This window comes from Emydura macquarii, unplaced genomic scaffold, assembly GCF_026122565.2.
Source record: "Emydura macquarii macquarii isolate MOO-44397 ecotype Brisbane River unplaced genomic scaffold, CSIRO-AGI_Emac_v2 contig_2246, whole genome shotgun sequence".
Classification (NCBI taxonomy): Eukaryota; Metazoa; Chordata; order Testudines; family Chelidae; genus Emydura; species Emydura macquarii.
In genome coordinates, this window is record NW_027132383.1 from 1,879,804 (window position 1) to 1,899,695 (window position 19,892).

Genomic DNA, 19,892 nt, shown 5'->3' on the forward strand with positions numbered 1-19,892 from the left:
AATTCCAGGGAAACGTTGTTGGAAAGCAGGTCACCCTAAACATAATTGTGTGCATGGCAGATGGAGGCTTCATTTGGGTCCCAAGGAATCACTGCGGGGTGGTTTGTTTGGTTAGAGCCTTCTCTTGTTTAGTAAGGATCAGATGGGATTTTTTCCATTGTCTTCTGGCTTTAGATCCCAGCCTGTGTGATATGTCATGTGGCTCAGAGGAGTCCAGCTGAGGTCTTTGGGAGCCAACAGGCCCAGCTGATTCCACAGTAGCTTCTTCTCCTCTCAGCCTGGCTCTCAGCAGACATTTAAACGTGACATTATCCCACCCACCCAAGAGCTGCCTCTCTGCTCAGGGGCTGGATGGGGGTGGCAAGGATGGATCAGAAAGCGCATCTGGCTCCTTGCACTGAGTTCCTATGACAAACATTCCTGAGCTGGGCTGGTTCCTTTTATGTCCTGCAGTAGACCGCAGCTCTGGCAGGGCAGGAGCCAGGTGTGAGTTGTGCAGGGGAGAGCGGGTGAGGACAGGGACGGTTTCCTGGCCCACGTGCATTTCCCATGGTCTACCCACATCTTAATGAAATCCATGAGGATGGGAGCAGCTCACCGAGCAGGCTCTCCAGTCCGGCCCTGCAGGGCCAGGCTTCCCCCATCTCAGCTCTCTGCTCAATTATTCCAGCCAGGAGGGATTTGACCCCAGTAACTGAGCGGGGTTAGCAGGGCCTATGGAAAGCACCCATTTAATGTCAGCCTGAACGATAAGTGCCCTCCCCACACTGCAGTGCAGTGGGGCAGGCTGAGAGCTGGGGAAGGAGAATAAAAGGTAAGAAGTGGGGCATGGGGGGTCGGTATGTCGCTGTTGGGCTTTGCCAGGCCAACCAGCCTCTGCTGTGCCCACTGCAGGCTCTGCAGCCCCTGCCCCAGCTGCTCCTCTTTGCCATCCTTTCCTGGCCCTGCCTTCCCCAGCCAGCTCCTGCATTGCCCCACCCTGCCCTCCCTCTCTTGCTAGACCAGCCCCTCCAGCAGCTGTAGCTCCCTTTTATCTCCAGTCTCACCCCCCTCCATCCCTTTTACAGGCCCACCCCTTCTCTTAGCCCCTCCCCATCCCTCTCTAGCCCCTCCCTTTCCCTTAGCCCCTCCTGATCCCTCTCTAGCCCCCCCTTTCCCTTAGCCCCTCCCTTTAGCCCCTCCCCTTCCCTTAGCCCCTCCCCATCCCTCTCTAGCCTCTCCCCTTCCCTTAGCCCCTCCCCATTACTCTCTAGCCCCTCCCTTTCCCTTAGCCCCTCCCCATCCCTCTCTAGCCCCACCCCTTCCCTCAGCCTCTCCAGCCCCTCCCCTTCTCTTAGCCCCGCCCCTTATTACCCAGCCAATCCCTCCCCCCTCTCTAGCTCCCTCTCCTCCCCTCCCTCTAGCCTCTTCCCTGGCCCCTTCCCCCCCATCTAGCCCCTCCCTCTAGCCCCTCGCCTTCCCCGTTTTGCCCCTCCTCCCTAGCCTCTTCCCTCTCTCTAGCCCCGCCCCCTCCACAGGAAGTCCTGCCCACCTCTAGCCCCGCCCAACCCCCCCGCCCCCCGCTGTTTTGTTCCTTCTGCGGGTCCGTCAAATGTTCAATTGAAAAAAAAAAAAAAAAAAGGCAGCGGAGTGGGCGGGGCCCGGCCAGTGGGCGGGGCGGCGACCTTTGTGCCGATAGGTCGGTGTCCGCGCCGGGGCCGCCCCCGCCGCGCGCTGATTGGCGGAGGGGGCGCGGCGCGTCGGCCGGCGGGCGGGGACTCCGGCTCGGCAGCGGAGGGACGAGGCCCAACAAAGATGGCGGCGGTGGCGGGGTGAAGCGGCGGCGGGGCGGCGGCAGCAGCATCAGCGCGCGGCGGGGCGGGGCGGGGCGCGCGGCGCCATGTCCGGGGCAGAGGAGCGGGAGCCCGGCGGGGGGGGCCCGGCCGCCGCCTCCTCCTCCGCCGCCGCGCCCTCCGCCGGGCTGGGGGAGGCGGCGGGGCCGGCGGCGGGGCCCGAGGAGCCGGGGCTGCTGCTCGGCGGGGCCCGGCCGCACGCGGAGCCCGCCGGGGACCCGGACGCGCCGCCCAAGAAGCGGCTGAAGGTGGCCGGGGCGGGCGGGGCCGAGGGCAGCGTGAAGCTGGAGGAGCGGCTGTACTCGGTGCTGTGCTGCACGGTGTGCCTGGACCTGCCCAAGGCCTCGGTCTACCAGGTACCGCCCCCCCGGGACCCCCCCCCGGTACCCCCGTACCCCCCCCGCCCTGCACGGTGTGCCTGGACCTGCCCAAGGCCTCGGTCTACCAGGTACCGCCCCCGGGACCCCCCCCCCCGGTACCCCCCTCCCTGCACGGTGTGCCTGGACCTGCCCACGGCCTCGGTCTACCAGGTACCGCCCCCCGGGACACCCCCCGTACCCCCCTTCTCCGGTACCCCCCCGTACTCCCCCCGCCCTGCACGGTGTGCCTGGACCTGCCCAAGGCCTCGGTCTACCAGGTACCGCCCCCGGGACCCCCCCCCCGGTACTCCCCCCGGTACCCCCGTACCCCCCGCCCTGCACGGTGTGCCTGGACCTGCCCAAGGCCTCGGTCTACCAGGTACCGCCCCCCGGGACCCCCCCCGGGACCCCCTTCTCCGGTACCCCCCCCCCCACCCTGCACGGTGTGCCTGGACCTGCCCAAGGCCTCGGTCTACCAGGTACCGCCCCCCCCCCGGGACCCCCCTACCTCCGGGACCCCCCTTCTCCCGTACCCCCCCCCGCCCTGCATGGTGTGCCTGGACCTGCCCAAGGCCTCGGTCTACCAGGTACCGCCCCCCCGATACCCCCGTACCCCCCCCTCCCTGCACGGTGTGCCTGGACCTGCCCAAGGGGACCCCCCCCGGGACCCCCCCGTACCCCCTTCTCCGGTACCCCCCGCCCTGCACGGGGTGCCTGGACCTCCCCAAGGCCTCGGTCTACCAGGTACCGCCCCCCGGGACCCCGCCCCGGTACCCCCCGTACCCCCTTCTCCGGGACCCCCCGCCCTGCACGGGGTGCCTGGACCTGCCCAAGGCCTCGGTCTACCAGGTACCGCCCCCCGGGACCCCCCCCCCCCGGTACCCCCGTACCCCCCCCCCCGCCCTGCACGGTGTGCCTGGACCTGCCCAAGGCCTCGGTCTACCAGGTACCGCCCCCCGGGACACCCCCCCCCCCCCCGGGACCCCCCTGCACGGTGTGCTTGGACCTGCCCAAGGCCTCGGTCTACTAGGTACTGCCCCCCGGGACACCCCCCGTGCCCCCCGGGACCCCCGTACCCCCCTTCTCCGGTACCCCCCCGCCCTGCACGGTGTGCCTGGACCTGCGATCAAGGTACCGCCCCCTACCCCCCCCCCCGCCCTGCACGGTGTGCCTGGACCTGCCCACGGCCTCGGTCTACCAGGTACCGCCCCCCCGGGACCCCTCCGTACCCCCGGGATCCCTCCCCCCTGTCCCCGGGACACCCCCCGCCCTGCACGGGGTGCCTGGACCTGCCAAGGCCTCGGTCTACCAGGTACCAGTACCGGACCCCCTGGTAGCCCCATCCCACCAGTACCGCCCCTCTGGAATCCCCTCAGGACCCCCCCTGTATCGCCGCCACCCCCCCCCCCACTCCTCTGCCACCTCCCCACGCTGCACAGTGTGCCTGCATCTGCCCACAGCCTCAGTCTACCAGGTACCTGTACTTCCCGGAACCCACCAGTTCCCCCCACCCTCCACAAGGGGTGTCTGCATCTGCCCAAGGCCTCGGTCTTCCAGGTACCACCCTCCCCTGGTATCCCTACTGGGCCCTCTGGAACCCTCTGGTAGCCCCATCCTACCAGGACCCATCCTGCATGGGCTGCCTGGGCTTGTCCAAAGCCTGAATCTACCAGGTATTCCCTGGTACCCCCAACTTGGTTCCCCCATCCCACTGAGACCTCCCCAGTGGGCCCCCTGGAATCCCCTTGGTACCCCCATTCCACTGGGACCGGCCCCGTACAGTGCCTGGACCTGTCCAAGGCTTGGGTCTACCAGGTAACCCCCTGCCCCGGAACTCCCCCGCCCCGCACACAGCCCCGGGACCCCTCTGCCAGGCACGGTGTGTTCCTGGACCCACCTAAGGCCTTGATCTGCCAGGTACTGGCCCCCGACAGCCCCCCTAGGACGCTCACCCTCCCAGAAACCCCTGTTCTGCATGCTGTGCCTGGACTTTCCAAAGGCCCAAGTCTAACAGATACTGCTCCCTCCCCCAGTACTTCCCTGCCCCACACAGTGTGTCTGGATCTGCCTATGGCCGTGGTCTATCAGCTACAGCCCTCCCCTGCAAGTCCCCGTATCCCCACCCCACATGGTGTGCTTGGGCCTGCCCAAGACCTCGGTCTACCAGGTACTCCCTGTCAGGGCTCTGTCCTAACCCGCCAGGACCCCCCATTCTACTGACCCTACCATCCTTCACGCAGGGTGCCTGCACCTGCCCACGGCCTCCGTCTACCAGGTACTGTCTGGAACCCCCATCCCGTCACCCTGCCCACCCCTGGGACCTCCACCAACCCTCTGTGCCCTGCACAATGTACCTGGCCTGGATCTGCCGGGTACTGCCCTCCTGCAATCTCCTCTTCCCCCAGGGCCCCTTCACCCCACTGTCCCTACCACCTCCTGTGGGGTGCCTAAGTCCTCTGTATATTGGGACTCCCCCATACACCGAGACCCCCATATGGTGTGTGTGGACCTTTCTAAGGCCTTCATCTACCCAGTACTGGCTCCCTGGACCTTATCCCCGCTGGAACTGGGCCCTGTCTTCTACTGGGTCCCCTCATTCCCTTCATGGTGTGCCTGGGGCTGCTCTTCTGTCTGCATGGTACCCTCCACCTTGTCCTCCCTCCATAGCATGCCTGGACCTGGCTACAGCATCCATCTACCAAGTACCCTCAGACCTGATCCCCCACCCCTGGTGATCCCCTGTTTCCATAGCCCTGCACAGCGTGCCTCCACCTGTCCGTGATCTTAGTCCACGAGGTACCCACCCGTGGGAGCTCAGTGCACTCTTCTTTCCCTAACCCTGCTGCATGGACCTGGACCTTCCTATAGCCTGTCTTCCTGGCCCCTCTCCCAAGACCTTATCTCCATCCCCTCTCGGGGTGTCTAGACCTGCCCATGGCCGTGGTCTGTTAGGTCCCATTCCCCAATGGGACCATCACACCGTAACCCGGCTTCTGAAAGGAGGAGTGCACCCCATTGCTCTGGGGTCTGTGCTTGGGCCCAAGGCCTGCGTTTTGCACCTGCACTCTACCTCAGATTCCCCTTACCAACCCCAGCAGGCAGGTGTCTGGCTCTTGTCCAGCCCTGTTCTGGGTTATGGCTTCCTCCACCTTTCTCAGAGGTTGAGAAATAGGCCCTGCTCCTGAGCAAAGTGATGGCCAAAGAGAAGATGAAGTCAGTAATTTCTTCCTCAGTCTGCTGATCACTAAAGGGGTAGATGTTTTCCCAAGGTCACTCCCCAAGGGCCTTTCCCCAGATAGTATCTGAGGTGTGCTCCTTGCTCTTTCTGTGTCCCCCCCATCCCAAAGTCAGGGCAACATCACTTCCTCCTCCTGCAGGGTGTGTTCCGCCTACCCCACGGCTCCGAGTCACCAACTTCCAGTAGATAAAATTCTGGGGAGGAAAGTCTTTGCAGACAAAAAGAGGGACCTAGTTGTTACTCCGACTGAAAGGAGCAGGCTAAAATGCCTCTCCCTAGGGACTGTCAGCTTTCAGGATGTTTGCTTCCCCTGGGTGACTTGTGTCCCCTGGAGGGGAGGGGTGCCTTGTTTTAATCATGGACGATCCCATCCTGTTTTGACTCTTTTAGTGAAATAGTTTGACCTATAGAATAGCCCCAGTGACTGGTCCCTTAGCCTGAAATCAGGTTAGCCGGAGAAAGAAGACAGACCTCTATAGAATAGAAACAAAAATACTACTTTTAAAAAACAAAAACCCATTTTACTTCAGCCTGAATTTGCCAGTGGGTGGGATTAGTGTGTGATGGTGGAAGGCAATGATTGCAGGCTTGCTGCCAGCTGCATGTCCCACACCGACTCGCATCAGAGTGAGGGTTTTATTGGAACAGCGTGAGTGGAGGTGACAGAAATTTCAGGGCGTTGCATGGGTCTGTTATGTAAATACGTGTGGAGGTGTTTGTTGTTGACAGGACTCAGCTCTGCTTTTGATTTTGCCACCTCTTTTGCAAGCAAGCAGTTATCTCTTCAATCTGCAAATCATGCACTTCTCCTTGTACTAGTGCTGCAGGAACATGGGCTGATCTGCAGAGGTTTGTGAGCAGCACCAGTATGGCCAGCATCCATTTTGTGAGATGCTGACCTCCTGGCGCTATTTTGGCTTTGATCCAGGGCTGCCCATCCTTTGCTGGATCTGAGGGTGACAGCTTCCATGCTGCATAGGCTGATTGGCTGGAAGTATGTAGACCTAGGGTTGCCCATTTTGGTTGGACATATTCCTGGAGATTTCATCACATGACAAACTTTAATTAAAGATTCATCTTGAATTCCTGGAGACTCCAGGACAATCCTGGGGGGCTGGCAACCCTAAGTAGATAGGAAGGAGAACTGAAGAAATCTGATGTTTAGACGATTAGTATGACTTGCATTTAATCGCCGTGGACTTGAACTGTGTGAAGCAGAGTGTGAGCTGAAAGCCTGGGAATGGTAGGAGTGTGTGACTTGAATTAGCCAAGAACCTAAATGCAAAGGTCATTGCCTTGGTGAGGTTACACTTCGCTGATCAGACCCTAATAATATCTACACACTGTTGCTAATGTGACAGTAGCATAAGATGGCAGAGCTGTGCTGACTCAATGAAGGGAAGGGAGCTCTTTTACTTCTAGGTTTAGTTTATGTGCAGCTGTATCATTCGTGGTAAGTTTTACAGGCTCCAGGTAGCATGTAAAATGGCTGCTTGCTGTAAAGAGAAGCAGTGTTCATAGCAGATCTGTTAGCAGAAATGTAAGTGTACACAGTTAAACTTAATCAAAATAAATGGTGATAAATGGATGACTCTTGCCTTGATATGTGTGCTTGTAAAAGAACTTGCACTAAAACTGGCTTGTCTGAGCCTTTGTCTGTTGCTATTAGGCTTCCTTGGGAGGAAAAACGGTGCGTGGGAATACAAGTCAGATGCTGATTCTAAAACTAACTGCCTTTCCCTCTGCTGGGCCCACTATCAGTTGTTTGTCTGGTGCCTGAGAATTGTTTTCCCTGAAAGAGGAAATAATTCAGTTTTACCTTCCTTCCCTGCAGAGAATAGGTAAACCAGGACAAGCTGCTGCTGGCTGCCATGCGACGGGAACTCTGGCAGCGCAGCACAATGCTCCCATTATTGATGAGAGCACTCAAGGTTTTGGATTGCCACAAAATTACTGCCGCCTTTATAGGCTAGCAAAGCAAACATGAGTGTGATTTTTGGAAAGGTTGGTGCAAACCAGTCTGCGGCGCTTTAGCAACTGAGGAATTCCCTTGGCACATTCAGTTAGGAGCATTTAAAATGTTCCGAGAAACTAAAAGAGCCATGAATAGCAAGAGGTGTCTGTGCAGACCCACAAAATGAAATTGGTGCTTGCTTGTAAATGTCCTCTTTAGTGGCTTAGGCTGTTTAGTTGCTGTTGATTTGCTTTTGCTAGCTTTGTATGTACTGGGGGAGGTATCTAAATAGTGCCACAAGGAGCTTGTGTTTTTTATTCCTCTCACATGCCTCTTCCCTGAAGTCTCATGTACATCTCTCTAGCCACCTGGCTGAATTTGAATGGTTAAGACAATGCACTGGACCTCTGGTGGAGCTGGGAATTGAACCCCTATCTCCAGATTTACTGCGACGCTTTAGGCTGACCCCTTACTCTCCATGCCTTGGTTCCACATCTCTAAACTAGGGGTCCGTATGTGCCACTACTGAGCATATATTTATGAATACTTGTGAATTGCCACAAGCGTGTAGGGAAAAGTTGGAGCTTTCTGACATGGGGTACCCAAATCTCATCTAGATGTGAGCTGTACTTGGAACTTACCAGGAAGAGAAGACTGCAGATGCCCTCAGTTCTAAGATCTGCAGGTAGCTGGTTGGCGCGAGCTGGAGCATTGCCTGTGGTCATGGACTACTCCATTAAAAGATGAGGGCTGTCGTGAATGAGGAAGGAAGGTCTTGGGCTTAAAGCACAGGACTGGATCCTGGTTCTGGCAGTGCTACCAGCTTGCTATGATTCTGCAGAAGTCACTTATTCTTTGTGCCTCACTTTCTCCACCTGTAAAATGAGGTTATCTACCTAGTATAGTGTGTTGAGACTCAGGCCAGGTCTACGCTTACCTTGAAATTCGATGGCAGTCGATGGGAGTTATGCAAGCTGCGTAGAGTAGCTTGTGCAACTCCCGTTGACTTCGTAACTCCTTCTATGCAGCATCTTCACTGTGCTTCACCTACGGGAAATGCATGCCCGTTGACGCAGCGCTATGCCACTGGATGAGGTGGTTTTAATGTGTCAACTTCTGGATCCATTGAGCAGGTCTTCACCAACCACTCCATCAATCTGACGGCAGCGAATTTGATGCCGTCAGTGAAGACATACCCCTAATTCATTATTGGTAAAGCGCTTTGGTGTCTTGAGTGGAAAAGTATTACTGATGGGTCTACTATGCCCTATTGTAAAATTCTCAGTGTAGTAAACTTGAAACCCTTATTAACCAACTAGACTAGGTGAAACGTCCTGCAGAGCAACCTTAGAAAAATCTACGCTCCCATCCTGCCTGGGCTGACTCTCTTAACTGAAGAGCAAGGTACATTTGTAATCACTGTTTGTGAGGGAGATGGAGGGGACGGATTGTTATGCTTTGTGCTGAGGCCAGTAGACTGTTGATTTTTGCAAGTTTGCTGTAAGGATTCTTAGTGGGGACCTAATACTAGTCCAATGCTACAGTAAGAACCAGGGAAGCCAGCGCACCCCTTCTTTTGAAGTCACCATGATGTGCACATTTAATGTCTGACGCTTTTTAGTTACAATCAGGTATATAGATGCTGATGAAACCTGGTGATCAGCAGGTGAATGAGTGGACTATCAGATACCTTGCTCTACAATTATAAGAAGGTAGGTAGGTAGCTCAGGCAAGCAAAAATTGGAACAGGTAGGCTGTGGAGTCTAGGTTTTTCCAAGGTAGCTTTGCAATGCATCACAGGAGAGGTGTCCGGAGGAGGGAGTAGTCCAGCGGCCTTTAACCACACTATTATTGCTTACAGTTAGTTTAGCGTTGATATGCAGCACTACCCATCCCTTTGGATGTAGTATGGAACCTTGGGATTCCTATCCACAGGTAAATGAGTGGCCCAGCAGGGTGGCCAAGGTGGAGCGCATGTGTTTTTCTTCAGTAACGGTAGCCCAGGGATGGCTGATTTTATGGTTGAAAGCTGGAAATAAATTATCCTGAGTATTTTAGCTGCTAAGTAGTTTTTATAATTCTCATGGGTTTATCTACATGGGGATGCTCAGGAAAGTAAAGATGAATTAACTAAAGGTGTGAAGTTAAATCACTTTAACCTCTGTATGGATGCTTTCATTCAGGGAATTAAGCTAGAGTGAGCTCACGTCTCTTTACTTATGAATGAGAGGTTCATAATGAGCTTTTATGCCAAACCTGTAACTAATTCATCTTCACTTTCCTGGCTGTCGCTGTGTAGACAAGCCCTGGTGCTTTGTGGTACAAAGAGGAAATGGTCCCTGCCCTGAAAGCCTTACAGTCTAATTCTAGACATGTTCCTAGCTTTTTAAAGAATTAAAGACAAGGGAGTGTCAAAGCTTTTTAAAGAATTAAAGACAAGGGAGTGTCAAAGCTGCTGCTTTTAGGAGCAGAGTAGCTTGTAGATGAGCTAGTTAATGCTTAGACAGCTAAGTTTGCAAATGTTACTGTTTAGCTTGCTCAGCCAGTTTGGTTCTGGCTTTACAAACTCTTCCCACCTCAGTAGGGACCCGGGCCACCGTTTGTTTAGCACACCCCTTGAAACTGCTAAGCCCCCCAAAATTCCTCTGTGACCTCATGCCTTCCTCAGAGTGAAGAACTGCACAAGGCAGTGAGAACAGGTTCTCCAAGACAGTAAGGGCAGCGGTACCCCTATTCAGCAGAGTGGGACTTGAAGGAAACACATCACAGCTGAGTCAGTTTAGTGCAGATGTTTATCACTTTAAATCAGTGTTTCTCAACCTGGGGGTTGAGGGGTCGCAAGTGCAGAGCTGGTATTGGGGGTGGCAAGAAAGGCAATTGCCTAGAGCCACAGGGGCGCCATGAAACTAAGTTACATGCCTCAGCCCCATGGGGGTGGGACTCAGGCTTCAGGGGTACAGTAGTTTGGAAAGGTTAAGAACCACTGCTTTAAATGCTTGGTTGGTCTCCTCCCCCACCCCATTGGCTGCTTCTGAGGTGGCAGAATAGTGAGTTAAAACCTAGCTAGATATGGGCAAACAACTGGATATTCATAACTGAGAAACTGAAAACAAGTTAGAATTTGTCCTGGGGTTCCCACAGCAACTACCTAGGCCTTTCTGAGCATATGCAGTACACTGGGGTCCCAATCCTGATTGCGGCCTCCGCGTGCTACTGCACTGCATATGCTTCAGGTGTAGTCCGAGATTCCTGGACTCCAAACCAGTGTGCTCATCCGGTCTGACCTCCTGTGGACACAGGCCAGAGACCTGCCCCCAATCATTCCCAGAGCAGAGCTTTTAGACAAACAGCCAGTCTGGATTTAAAAATGGTCAGTGATGGAGAATCCACCACAACCCTTGGTAACTTGTTCCAGTGGGTAAGTCCTCTCTGTTAAAACCGTATGCCTTATTACCATCCGAATGTGTCTGCCTTCAATTTCCAGCCAGCGAATGGCATTATAACTTTCTCTGCGACCTTTCTTACTGTACCCAGTAACACAGGCATTTACTAGACACATTGTCGTTAAGTTAAGCTACTGTAGGGAACTCAAACTCTGTTATGTGACTTGTGCCTTTGAGATCTTAACACCCCCCCCCCCCCCCCCCCCAACTGCATTTTTTGGCACTTAATTTGTTCTAAAGTAGAAAACACTAGAGAACTTTGAGTGTAATACTTTCCAGCTAAACATCCCCAGTGTAGGAAATACTGACGGGTGAGCAACATTTCTTCAAGGCCTTGTCTCTTGAGACTAAGGGCTAGGTTTTCAGAGGTTTTTAGGGGCCTAAAGATGCAGATATGCACTGATCTTTTCATGTTAAGCATGTAACTGCTGTTGGATTTCAGGCACTCCTTCACCACCAGTGGTTTGCTGATACTGAAGATGACGCTGTGCCTGCATTTAGGAGTTTACAGTCTGGAGGCCTGACCCATCAGCATCCAGACCTTATTACAGTAGGAGTCTTGGATGTCCTGGGCTTTGTGGGTCAGGTCATAAATTAGGTAAAGAAATGAGACTGGAGATTAGAAGAGAGGTGGGAAAAGGAGAGCAGTGCACCAGAGAAGGGTCCCCCTCCTTGGGGACTGCGTATGCTTTATGGCCTCTGACTGGGCCTCATAGCAGGCATAGATCTGTATTAATGGCACATTTAAAAAGTGTAGACCGTCTGTCATTTATTAACCTTTTATAAACATGTTTCGATCGTGCTAAGTTAGCGTGTGCTGGACTGTAACAATCTATAACCATGTATTTAAACATCAATAATTTATTACGCCTTTATTAATTATTTATAAAAGTACCCTTAATATAAAGTGTGACTGATAATTTCCAGAGAAGAAAAGAGTGGGGGAAAGATCTTGCAGAGAAGAGTGTTTTGGAGGAGGAGAGCAAATGGCAGTGGTTGCAGAAGACAACTCTTTTCTGTGACTACTGTACACTGCCGAAGTCTCTTTGATGCATGGCTTCTTTCAGATGTCGTCTTCGGGGCAAGAGTCTCCGTGTTTTACAGCACACCCCCTCTGCCCTGCTGCATGTGCTCTTGATCTACAGAAAAAATATCGACAACCTTTCAGGGTTGCAACAATTATTTAAGCAGCTAAATCACTAATCTTCTCCATTGCCGGATCAAGCCTTTCCAATCTCCCTTTCTGCTGCAGGGGTGTAGATTAAACTGCTTCCGTCAGTCTGATGTGATTGCTGTAGGCAAGAGCTTTAATGAATTCCTGCTGGCTGACCCACTGGCTGCTGTCTTATTGTTGGCTCACTGGCTGAAACTTTAGAATTACTTTCCTTCCTCCCTGCTTCCCTTTTTAGAGCTTACTCAGGAGAGAGCAGCAATTAGCAGATGAGTAAGAGCAAAGGTTAATCTAGGCTGCCCAAACTCACTGCTGATGGCTCTTCTTGTGAGGCTGTTTGACTGTTGTGAATGTGACGTCTGCTCCCGCTTTCACAGTACAGTAGTATCCGAAGTTTGGAAAGCACCTATGGTGAAATGGTTATGCATCTCCACAGCCTGCAGGTCAGTTGGCAAGCTGCAGACCCACTCTTCACGGCATGTCTTCCTCCTGGCTCATGGATTCAGTAAGCCATTTGGTATGTGTAGCTCTGAATAAATCACTTCTGTCACCAAGTGAGACAGTAGGACACAAGTGAATGGTGTCCTCTCTGCTGCTTTTCCCTTGACTTTAAAGTGATGCAAAAGGATTTACTTACACAGTAATTATCAAGCTACTTTAATGACCCACTCCATAAATGATCCCTTTGTGAACCACTTCTGATCCTTATCCACACCCCCAACCGCTCATCTGCTGTGTTTTACTGACTATCAGAAAGGACTCTGGGTTACTAATCCATGAATCCCAGTTTGGGAGCCACTGGTTGAAGACATTCTTAGTGGTCTTTCTCGTGACCTTGGGACCACCTTGAGCAGTGATGGTCGTCTTTGCCTTCGGGAGGAAAGGGGGACAAGGTATCTCTGGAACTACATTGGACTTCACATACTTCAATGTAGATGTGCTCAGGGGCTTAGGCGGCGGGTGCGTGTGTTACAAATGAAACCATAAATGAGGCGCTCTGCACCTTGGCAAAGGTTCCTGAACAAAATGAGGATAAAATGGAAAATGCAAAGCTGTTTGCAGCTGTTTGCTCTGCTCACGCCTCAATGGAGATCAGGTCTCACTTCTGTTAATGAACTCTTCCAGACAAGCTGTTGTCCTTTGCAGACTGTAACTAAACTTGGTTTGTGACTACAGTTTCATGAGTTCATAGATTCCACAGCCGGAAGAGACCATTGTGATCATCCAGTCCGATCTCCTGTGTACCTCAGGCCAGAGACCTGCCTGCAGGTCATTCCTAGAGCAGAACTGTTAGAAGAACAGCCCGTCTTAGAGTTGGGGCCATTAGAATTCTGTTACCTGGACAGTGGGACACCTTGGTGGTTTCCTTTTCACAGCTGATGTTTCTTCGCCTAGCCTGGGCCAGTCACTTCACTTCACTTTGTATTTGGACTTGGTTGCGGAAGGATGGCAATTGTGCCCCATTTCGCTCTTTCTGTAACTCTTACTTTAAGGACACACCTGTTCTCTGGGCTTTGGGTAGGAAATCTTCCTGTTTTTCCTTGACTTTCTCCTTCCCTGCTTATCCCTCGTACTGCGCACCAGCTGGCAGCTTTCCTCTGCTCTGGATGACTGCGTTTCAAGCAGGGTATATATATTGTTCGCAACGTGCTAGAGGCACCTGTGCTTGGGATTGAGATGCTTTAATGGATGGAGTCAATGGGAAAGATTTTTTTTTCCAGACGTGCCAAAGGAGATTAGGTGCCCAACTCCCACTGACTTTTGAAAAATCCCCCACGTCTGAACTTGTGGCAGCTGGGGGAGAATCTGCTCGTGAAGTGTCCTGCCAGTGGTCTGAACAAATGCGCTATGCTGGCCGCCAGGTGGTCTCGCAGCCGACGTATCGCATCCACGAGTTCTCTCCATGGGGACAGGTGTTACCACCACCTTTTACGTTCGGCTTGCTTTGAGCAAGGATAAATGCCTTGTGGTCTTCGCTGTGCCGGTCTCCAGCAGTGCCTGTCTGCACGGAGCTCACGGCTCGTAGATCGAGGGGCGCCAGTAGGCATCCTGCAATGAACAGGTTTACTTTGTGACCTCTGTTGCTGAAGGCTCAGGTTGGCCAGAAGCCACCGATAGCACCACATGCGCTGGAGCTCAGTTGCTTGCTAGCTTCACAGTGGCCAACATGTTGGTTTGTGACCAGACAAAACCGATTGTATTGCTGGTATGTCCGAGGAACCCATCCGTTGAGCACGGTGCCAGTGGGTTTGAGGCAGACTCTGGTATTCATCTTGGAGGAGGAGGAGGAAATTGAGGGCCACCTGAGTTCAGTCACATGCAGCACCTTAATTGCAACCCAAAATGCATCAGCTCCCTGCTCTGGGTGTCACAACTTGGGGTGTGGGTTGCAGTGCTGCTCAGGTTTGGCCCAGCCACCCCTCCATTGGTTGCAGCACCATTCACTCATGTCTGGCCTGGCCAGTTCCCCCCCCATTAGGGGGGCTGGGCCAAACCTGAGAGGCTCTGCAACCCTGGATGACACCCCATCTGCTATACAACCCGTCCTGCCCCCCAGGGTACCCCTCCCCCACAGCCGGCAGTTTCCCACTCTGTCATACCACCCATCCTAGCATCCCCCCTAGGCCAGTGGTTCTCAAGCTATTTACCATCCAGTACTAGCTGTATGGCCCTGAGGATGTCACGTGGGCCGCAGCTGTGTGCTGATTGGCCCACAGGTTGAGAACCACAGTGCAAGATCTTCCCCTCCTACACTCCAGCCCCTTCTGATCCCAACTCCTTCCACCAGTCCCCATTTTGTCTCCACTACCCCAGAACCCCCCACCTCTTTACCCTCTCACTCTCATGGGCTGTGTGCTTTTAGGGAGCTGTTGGCTCGCCACTCCTGCCCCAGACTTATCGGCCCAATGTCCTTTCCACAGGCCCTTTACTGCACCTGCGCACTCCTCTTCTCTTCTCCTCCCCCCCCCCGTTCCTGCTCCACCCCCATGGGCAGTGTTCTTTGGAGGTATCTCAGCTCATCGCCCTTCCCTCCAGTTGCTGGTGGGTCATGCTCCCCAGCTGGCCAGTGTCTGGCAACTTAGCTTCAAGCCCCAGCTGAAGCCTGGGCCTGGGGATGTCTCTGGGGGAGAGGAGGGGTCCTCTGGGTTGCGACAGGCCATACAGATGGGTCCTGAATTAGAACCAGGGCCTTACTGTGCAGCTGGAGAATTGAACAACGAGCAGACATGGCCATTGCCGGGAGCCGCAGGCAGTGCTGCTGAAAGCTAAATGGGCTGAAGGTCCATGCTGGGTCAGGGTGGAAAACCTGCTCGTTGTACAAAGAGCTGCACCGAATCTTTGGGACAGACTCTTCTGAGCCTGGGATGCTAGCTGATCACAATCATACCCTGTTTGACCATTAATCTATGAATCATCTCATGTAACCCCGGCCACAGGGCTTCTCTCAACGAATTCCTGGTAGTGCGAGAGCAGATCGTTTAGGAAAACATCCAACCTTGATTGGAAAATTGCCAGTAAGGGAGAATCCACCAGGACCTTTGATTAATTAAAGTACTGTCAAATCTGCACTGGCTTTCTAATCTGAATTTGTCTAGCTTCATCTTTCAGCCACTGGATCTTGTTACACCTTTGCATGTTCTATTCAGCGTGTTTCCCAGGTAGGTGCTCTATAGACTGTGAGCACATCACCCTTAACCTTCACTTCAGGAGCTTTGTTGCTGTTCAGTTTGACTATCAGTGAGGCGTGTTGTCTGTCTCACGGCTCTTCCCTGAACCCTCTCCAGGTTGTCATTGGTCGTGGGCACCACAGTTGGGCACAGTAGTGATCACACCAATGCCAAATAGAGAGGTGGTAACCTCTACTCCTGTGTATGCATCCGAGGATCATATTAACCCTCTTGGCCATAGCGTTGCACTAAGATCTCATGTTTGGCTGGTTATCCACCAAGTCTTTTTCAGAGTCTGTTTCCCAGGATAGAGACCCCCATCCGGAAAGCATGGCCTATGTTCTTTGTTCCTAGGTGTGACTTTACACATGGCTATACTGAAATGCATATTTTCTTGCACCCAGCTTACCGCGTGCTCCAGATCGCTCTGTATCTGTCCTTTTTGTTGTTTACTATTCCCGCACTCTGTTGTCTGCAAATTGTCAGTAATGATTTTTTCTTCCAGGTCCCTAAAATGTTAAACAGCACAGGCCCAAGAACTGATCCCCCGGCACCCTCTAGAAACACACCTGCTTGATGATTCCCTGTTCACAATTACACTGGGAGACCCGTCAGCCAGTTTTTAGTCTGTCATGAGTCTGAGTTATGCTGATTTGTAGTCTGGTTTTTTTAACCAAATATCATGCAGCAGCAAGCAAATCCTCACAGAAGTCTAAGTATAAACATCAGCACCATTACTTCATCACACAACCTGCCTTGTGGCTTAATGGTGAGAGGGAGGGAAGGAGAGAACAGAGGCCCCATGAGCAGCGTGTACTGAGGGACAGAGATGGGGCTGAGAGAGGCCCATTGTATTTTAGGATCTCTTTGGTGGGACGTAGAATCCTCACGGCTGCAGAGCTGGCAGCTGAGCCACTTTGGCTTGAGGAGGAATGGGGAGGACAGAATCCCTGTGTAGCAGCTATGCAGCTTTTTATTGTACAGCTGGGGCTTATCATGCACGTCCAGGGAATAATCGTCCGGGTTCTGATGCATGCTGCCCGTGATGTTTGTAATAGTCGAAATATCCACTTGCCCCTGTTCTGCTGTGCCCCCTGCCCGGTTCTGTGGCACAAGCACTGGCTGCAGAACCTATTCCCAGCGTTCCTGGCTCCAGTTCCTTGGAGTTCCCATTCCTTTCTTGGTCTGCTCTTAGCAACCAGGGCAGAAGTGCTGAGCTCCTCCACACGGTTCCTGGCTGAGCTGTGCCCTGGGCTCTGACTTGATGCTAGAAATGAGGAGAAGCCATCAAAGAAACCAACCTCCACATCAGTCTGAAGAGAGAATTCCTGTGAGCACTAGGGCCGAAACAGTGATGTCGTATGGTACTTTCAGCCCAGCTGCCACAAAGGGACACCTAAGGATCATGCTGCCATGTGCCTTCAATCAAGTCTTTATTTAGTGAAGTGACTGTCCTATGCCCCATCCTTCCCCTTAGTTGCCTCATTCTTGTACTATACTATGTACGGGTGAAGGCCTGTGTCTCAATTCTTTGTGTGTAGGAAATGGATTCCAAGTAAGCCTGGGAATTCAGTGCTGAATTGAAATTGCTGTGAGCGCTTTCCCTGGTATTCCAATGGACTGAGGGGCTGTGGTGGTGCCCACCTCCCCTTGTTTTAAAGTGTAGTCCTGCAGTATGGCCACCCCCCTGCAAGCCCAGGGGAGGGGTGATGTCAGTCCAGTTCTGGAACCACTTAAAAATATGAACTGCAGGAAGATGAAAATCAGCAGCATTCATAGTTGGACTGAGTGCTCCAGTCTCAAACAGAAGAGGAGGGCCACCGTTGAAAGGCAGGGCCCAAATTTTAGTAAACAGGAGGGTCGGGGCTAGTGCAGGCAGGAGGACAAAGACGTGATGCAGGAAGATATACAGAGCAAGAAGGAGATGCCCAGTGAGGACCGATGGTTCCCCTGGGAATTCTGTAAACAAACTTGCCTTGACCCCTCTCCCTTCCCCCCCTGACTGGCCAGATTTCCTTCTGCCCAATAAGTGGGTATCAACTGGGGCAGAGCAGCAGCTGTTATCCTTTCTTCTAAAGCATCCTCTCAACCTCTTCTGCAGGCTCGCTGCCCGTCTGCAAGAGCGGGGACAAGCAAACGTGCCTGAAAAGAAGGAACGTGTAAGGATTGCTGTGGCTTTTGCTCTTGCTTTCCTGTGTGGTGCAGTTTTTGATGCTGTGGCTGGCCTGCAAGCTTTTTTTGTGTAATAAACTCTTTAAAACAAATGTTGTGCACTTTGCACATCCCTGTTACTGTTTACTATCAATTGCACCTACAACTCCATCCTCTGTAAATGCCCTTCTCCTAGAATATAAATCCCATATAAAACCCGCCTCTGTGAAACCTACAATACCTGCTTTAACTTTTTCCCCTACAAATAGAGAAACGATTTAATAATAAAGGATGTTTAATACTTACAAACACCCAGCTGCATCTCCCCAGGGAATAAACTGTACTGAAGTTACTCACTTCGCAGTTGTGTGCTCCACTCCCTTGTGTGTTTAAAAGTGTGTTGTAACGGGCAGTCTGTGTGAACAGCTTGCCAGGTAACTTTGTGTGCCCTGCTTCATGCCTGTCCAGCTGCCTGGCTACTCCTCTCTTCACTAAAGATGTCTGCATGTTAGGTAAATGTTACAGGCGTGTGTGATTGCTGCAGTAGGTGTGGACCTGCCGCTGGGGCGTAGCAGCTCTTTCTTCCTGCTGTGTCTCCTGCAAGCTCCCCCCTACCTCCATCGGCCGAGCACAGACAGGAGTGGCTGTGATTGAATGTGGCATGGGGTGAAGTCACCAAGTAGCCCGCTAACAGGAAAATGACCCATGCACCGTGAGAACAGTCTTTTGCCTGCACTTGAAAGTTTAGCATCTCTTTGCTGTTAATAAACTTCTGGGTGGGGTGACACTCCTGGCTTCCAGCGGTGGCTCTGGTGTAGCAGCCACCTTGCTCACATACCCTTTCAGCAGCATGGGTGCTGCCCTGCATGACTCCGATGCGCCGTTTGCTTTGTGATTCTGCCTGTGCACAGAGGAGTCGGCCAGCAGCTAGCCAGCTTCCATGGCGCAATCTCCACTCTTCTCTGGGGAGGGGTGCTCTTGTCGTCATGGCCTGACTACCACTGGGCCAGCTGGGTTTGCTTCCTCATTCTGAATGCATGCAGCTATGGTCCTCTGCTGCTCCTAAACCCCTTAGCCCACTGCTCCATGGCTTACAGCCTGGACCCAAAATCAGCATTGCACCGGGTGAGCCTCATCCCCCCAAGAAGAGCAGGCGCGTCCCGGCTGTGTTGGAGAGGGTGGGTGCATGCCAGCTGTGATGAACTCTGCGGCGCTCCTCTCTGTTTCTGGCGGCCAGACGGTCTCCGCACCCTTGCTGCTGTTGCTTTAGAGGTTTCCCACCTGGAGGGCGGGGGCAGTAGTCCAGCTGATGCAGATCTGGACAGCGGGCTGGGGGGCACTGCGGGTACTTGAACTCTTGCAAAGGCTCAGCTACGCTGCTCTCTCAACACATTGCGAGATGCACCTGTCGGGCAGTTCGCCAAATAACACTCGTAGGGCACCCGGGATCTGCTGGGAGTTGATCACCACTTGCACCGCTCTCCAGCTTCCAGTAGTTACCCCCTTCAAATAATTGCATTGGTCAGGTATCCCCTCCCCCTTAGTCACCAAGTAATTGTTACCTTGGGGTTTTTAAAGACACTGAGGGGGCGTTAGGCACCCAACTTCCATCGAAATTCAGTGGGGCATGTTGCCCAACTGTCCTTGGCTTCTCTGACCGTCCCAGACAGAGCTCTGACGGCCGAGTTTCTTGAGCGCTGCTTGCACGCCAATTTGCGATAGTCCTAGGATCTTTGGTCATAGATGCCTGCTGTGTAAGGTGGTATAGCAGCCTCGCTGAGGGCTAGTGTAGCAGTTCTGGTTGGGCCCTTGTCAAGGAGTGAACAGAACCATTTATTTCTGCAGTAAATCACGTTGGAGGCCGTGTGTCCGTCACAGCCTGGTCAGTCTAACTTGTGCAGCTGAAGGCCAGGACCCATGGCCCTACTGCCAGTTCAGTGCAGCGTCCCTTGTGCGAACATAACACGTGTATTGTGCTCCACATACTAGTTTGCTGTAATTGCAAAAACTCTGGGGAAGGGAGGAAGCTGGGAGCTTTCAGAGCCTGCTGCTGCCCGATAGATGTCAGTGGTGGGG

The 19,892-nt window shown here is 53.3% G+C and overlaps 1 protein-coding gene across 4 annotated transcripts in view; it reads left to right on the plus strand.

Moving 5' to 3' along the window:
• The first annotated feature begins 1,794 nt into the window (after positions 1-1,794).
• ZFTRAF1 (zinc finger TRAF-type containing 1) overlaps positions 1,795-19,892 on the plus strand; it is a 44,006-nt gene continuing 25,908 nt past the window's right edge. The window contains exon 1 of one of the 4 annotated variants that reach the window (XM_067560113.1): positions 1,795-2,188. In XM_067560113.1, coding sequence (XP_067416214.1) covers positions 1,880-2,188 — 309 coding nt within the window. In that variant the 5' untranslated portion in view covers positions 1,795-1,879. Of the gene's footprint in view, positions 2,189-3,106; positions 3,138-3,491; positions 3,504-4,350; positions 4,359-19,892 lie in introns of those variants that run through there. The other 3 variants (XM_067560114.1, XM_067560115.1, XM_067560116.1) reach the window with 3 other exon arrangements.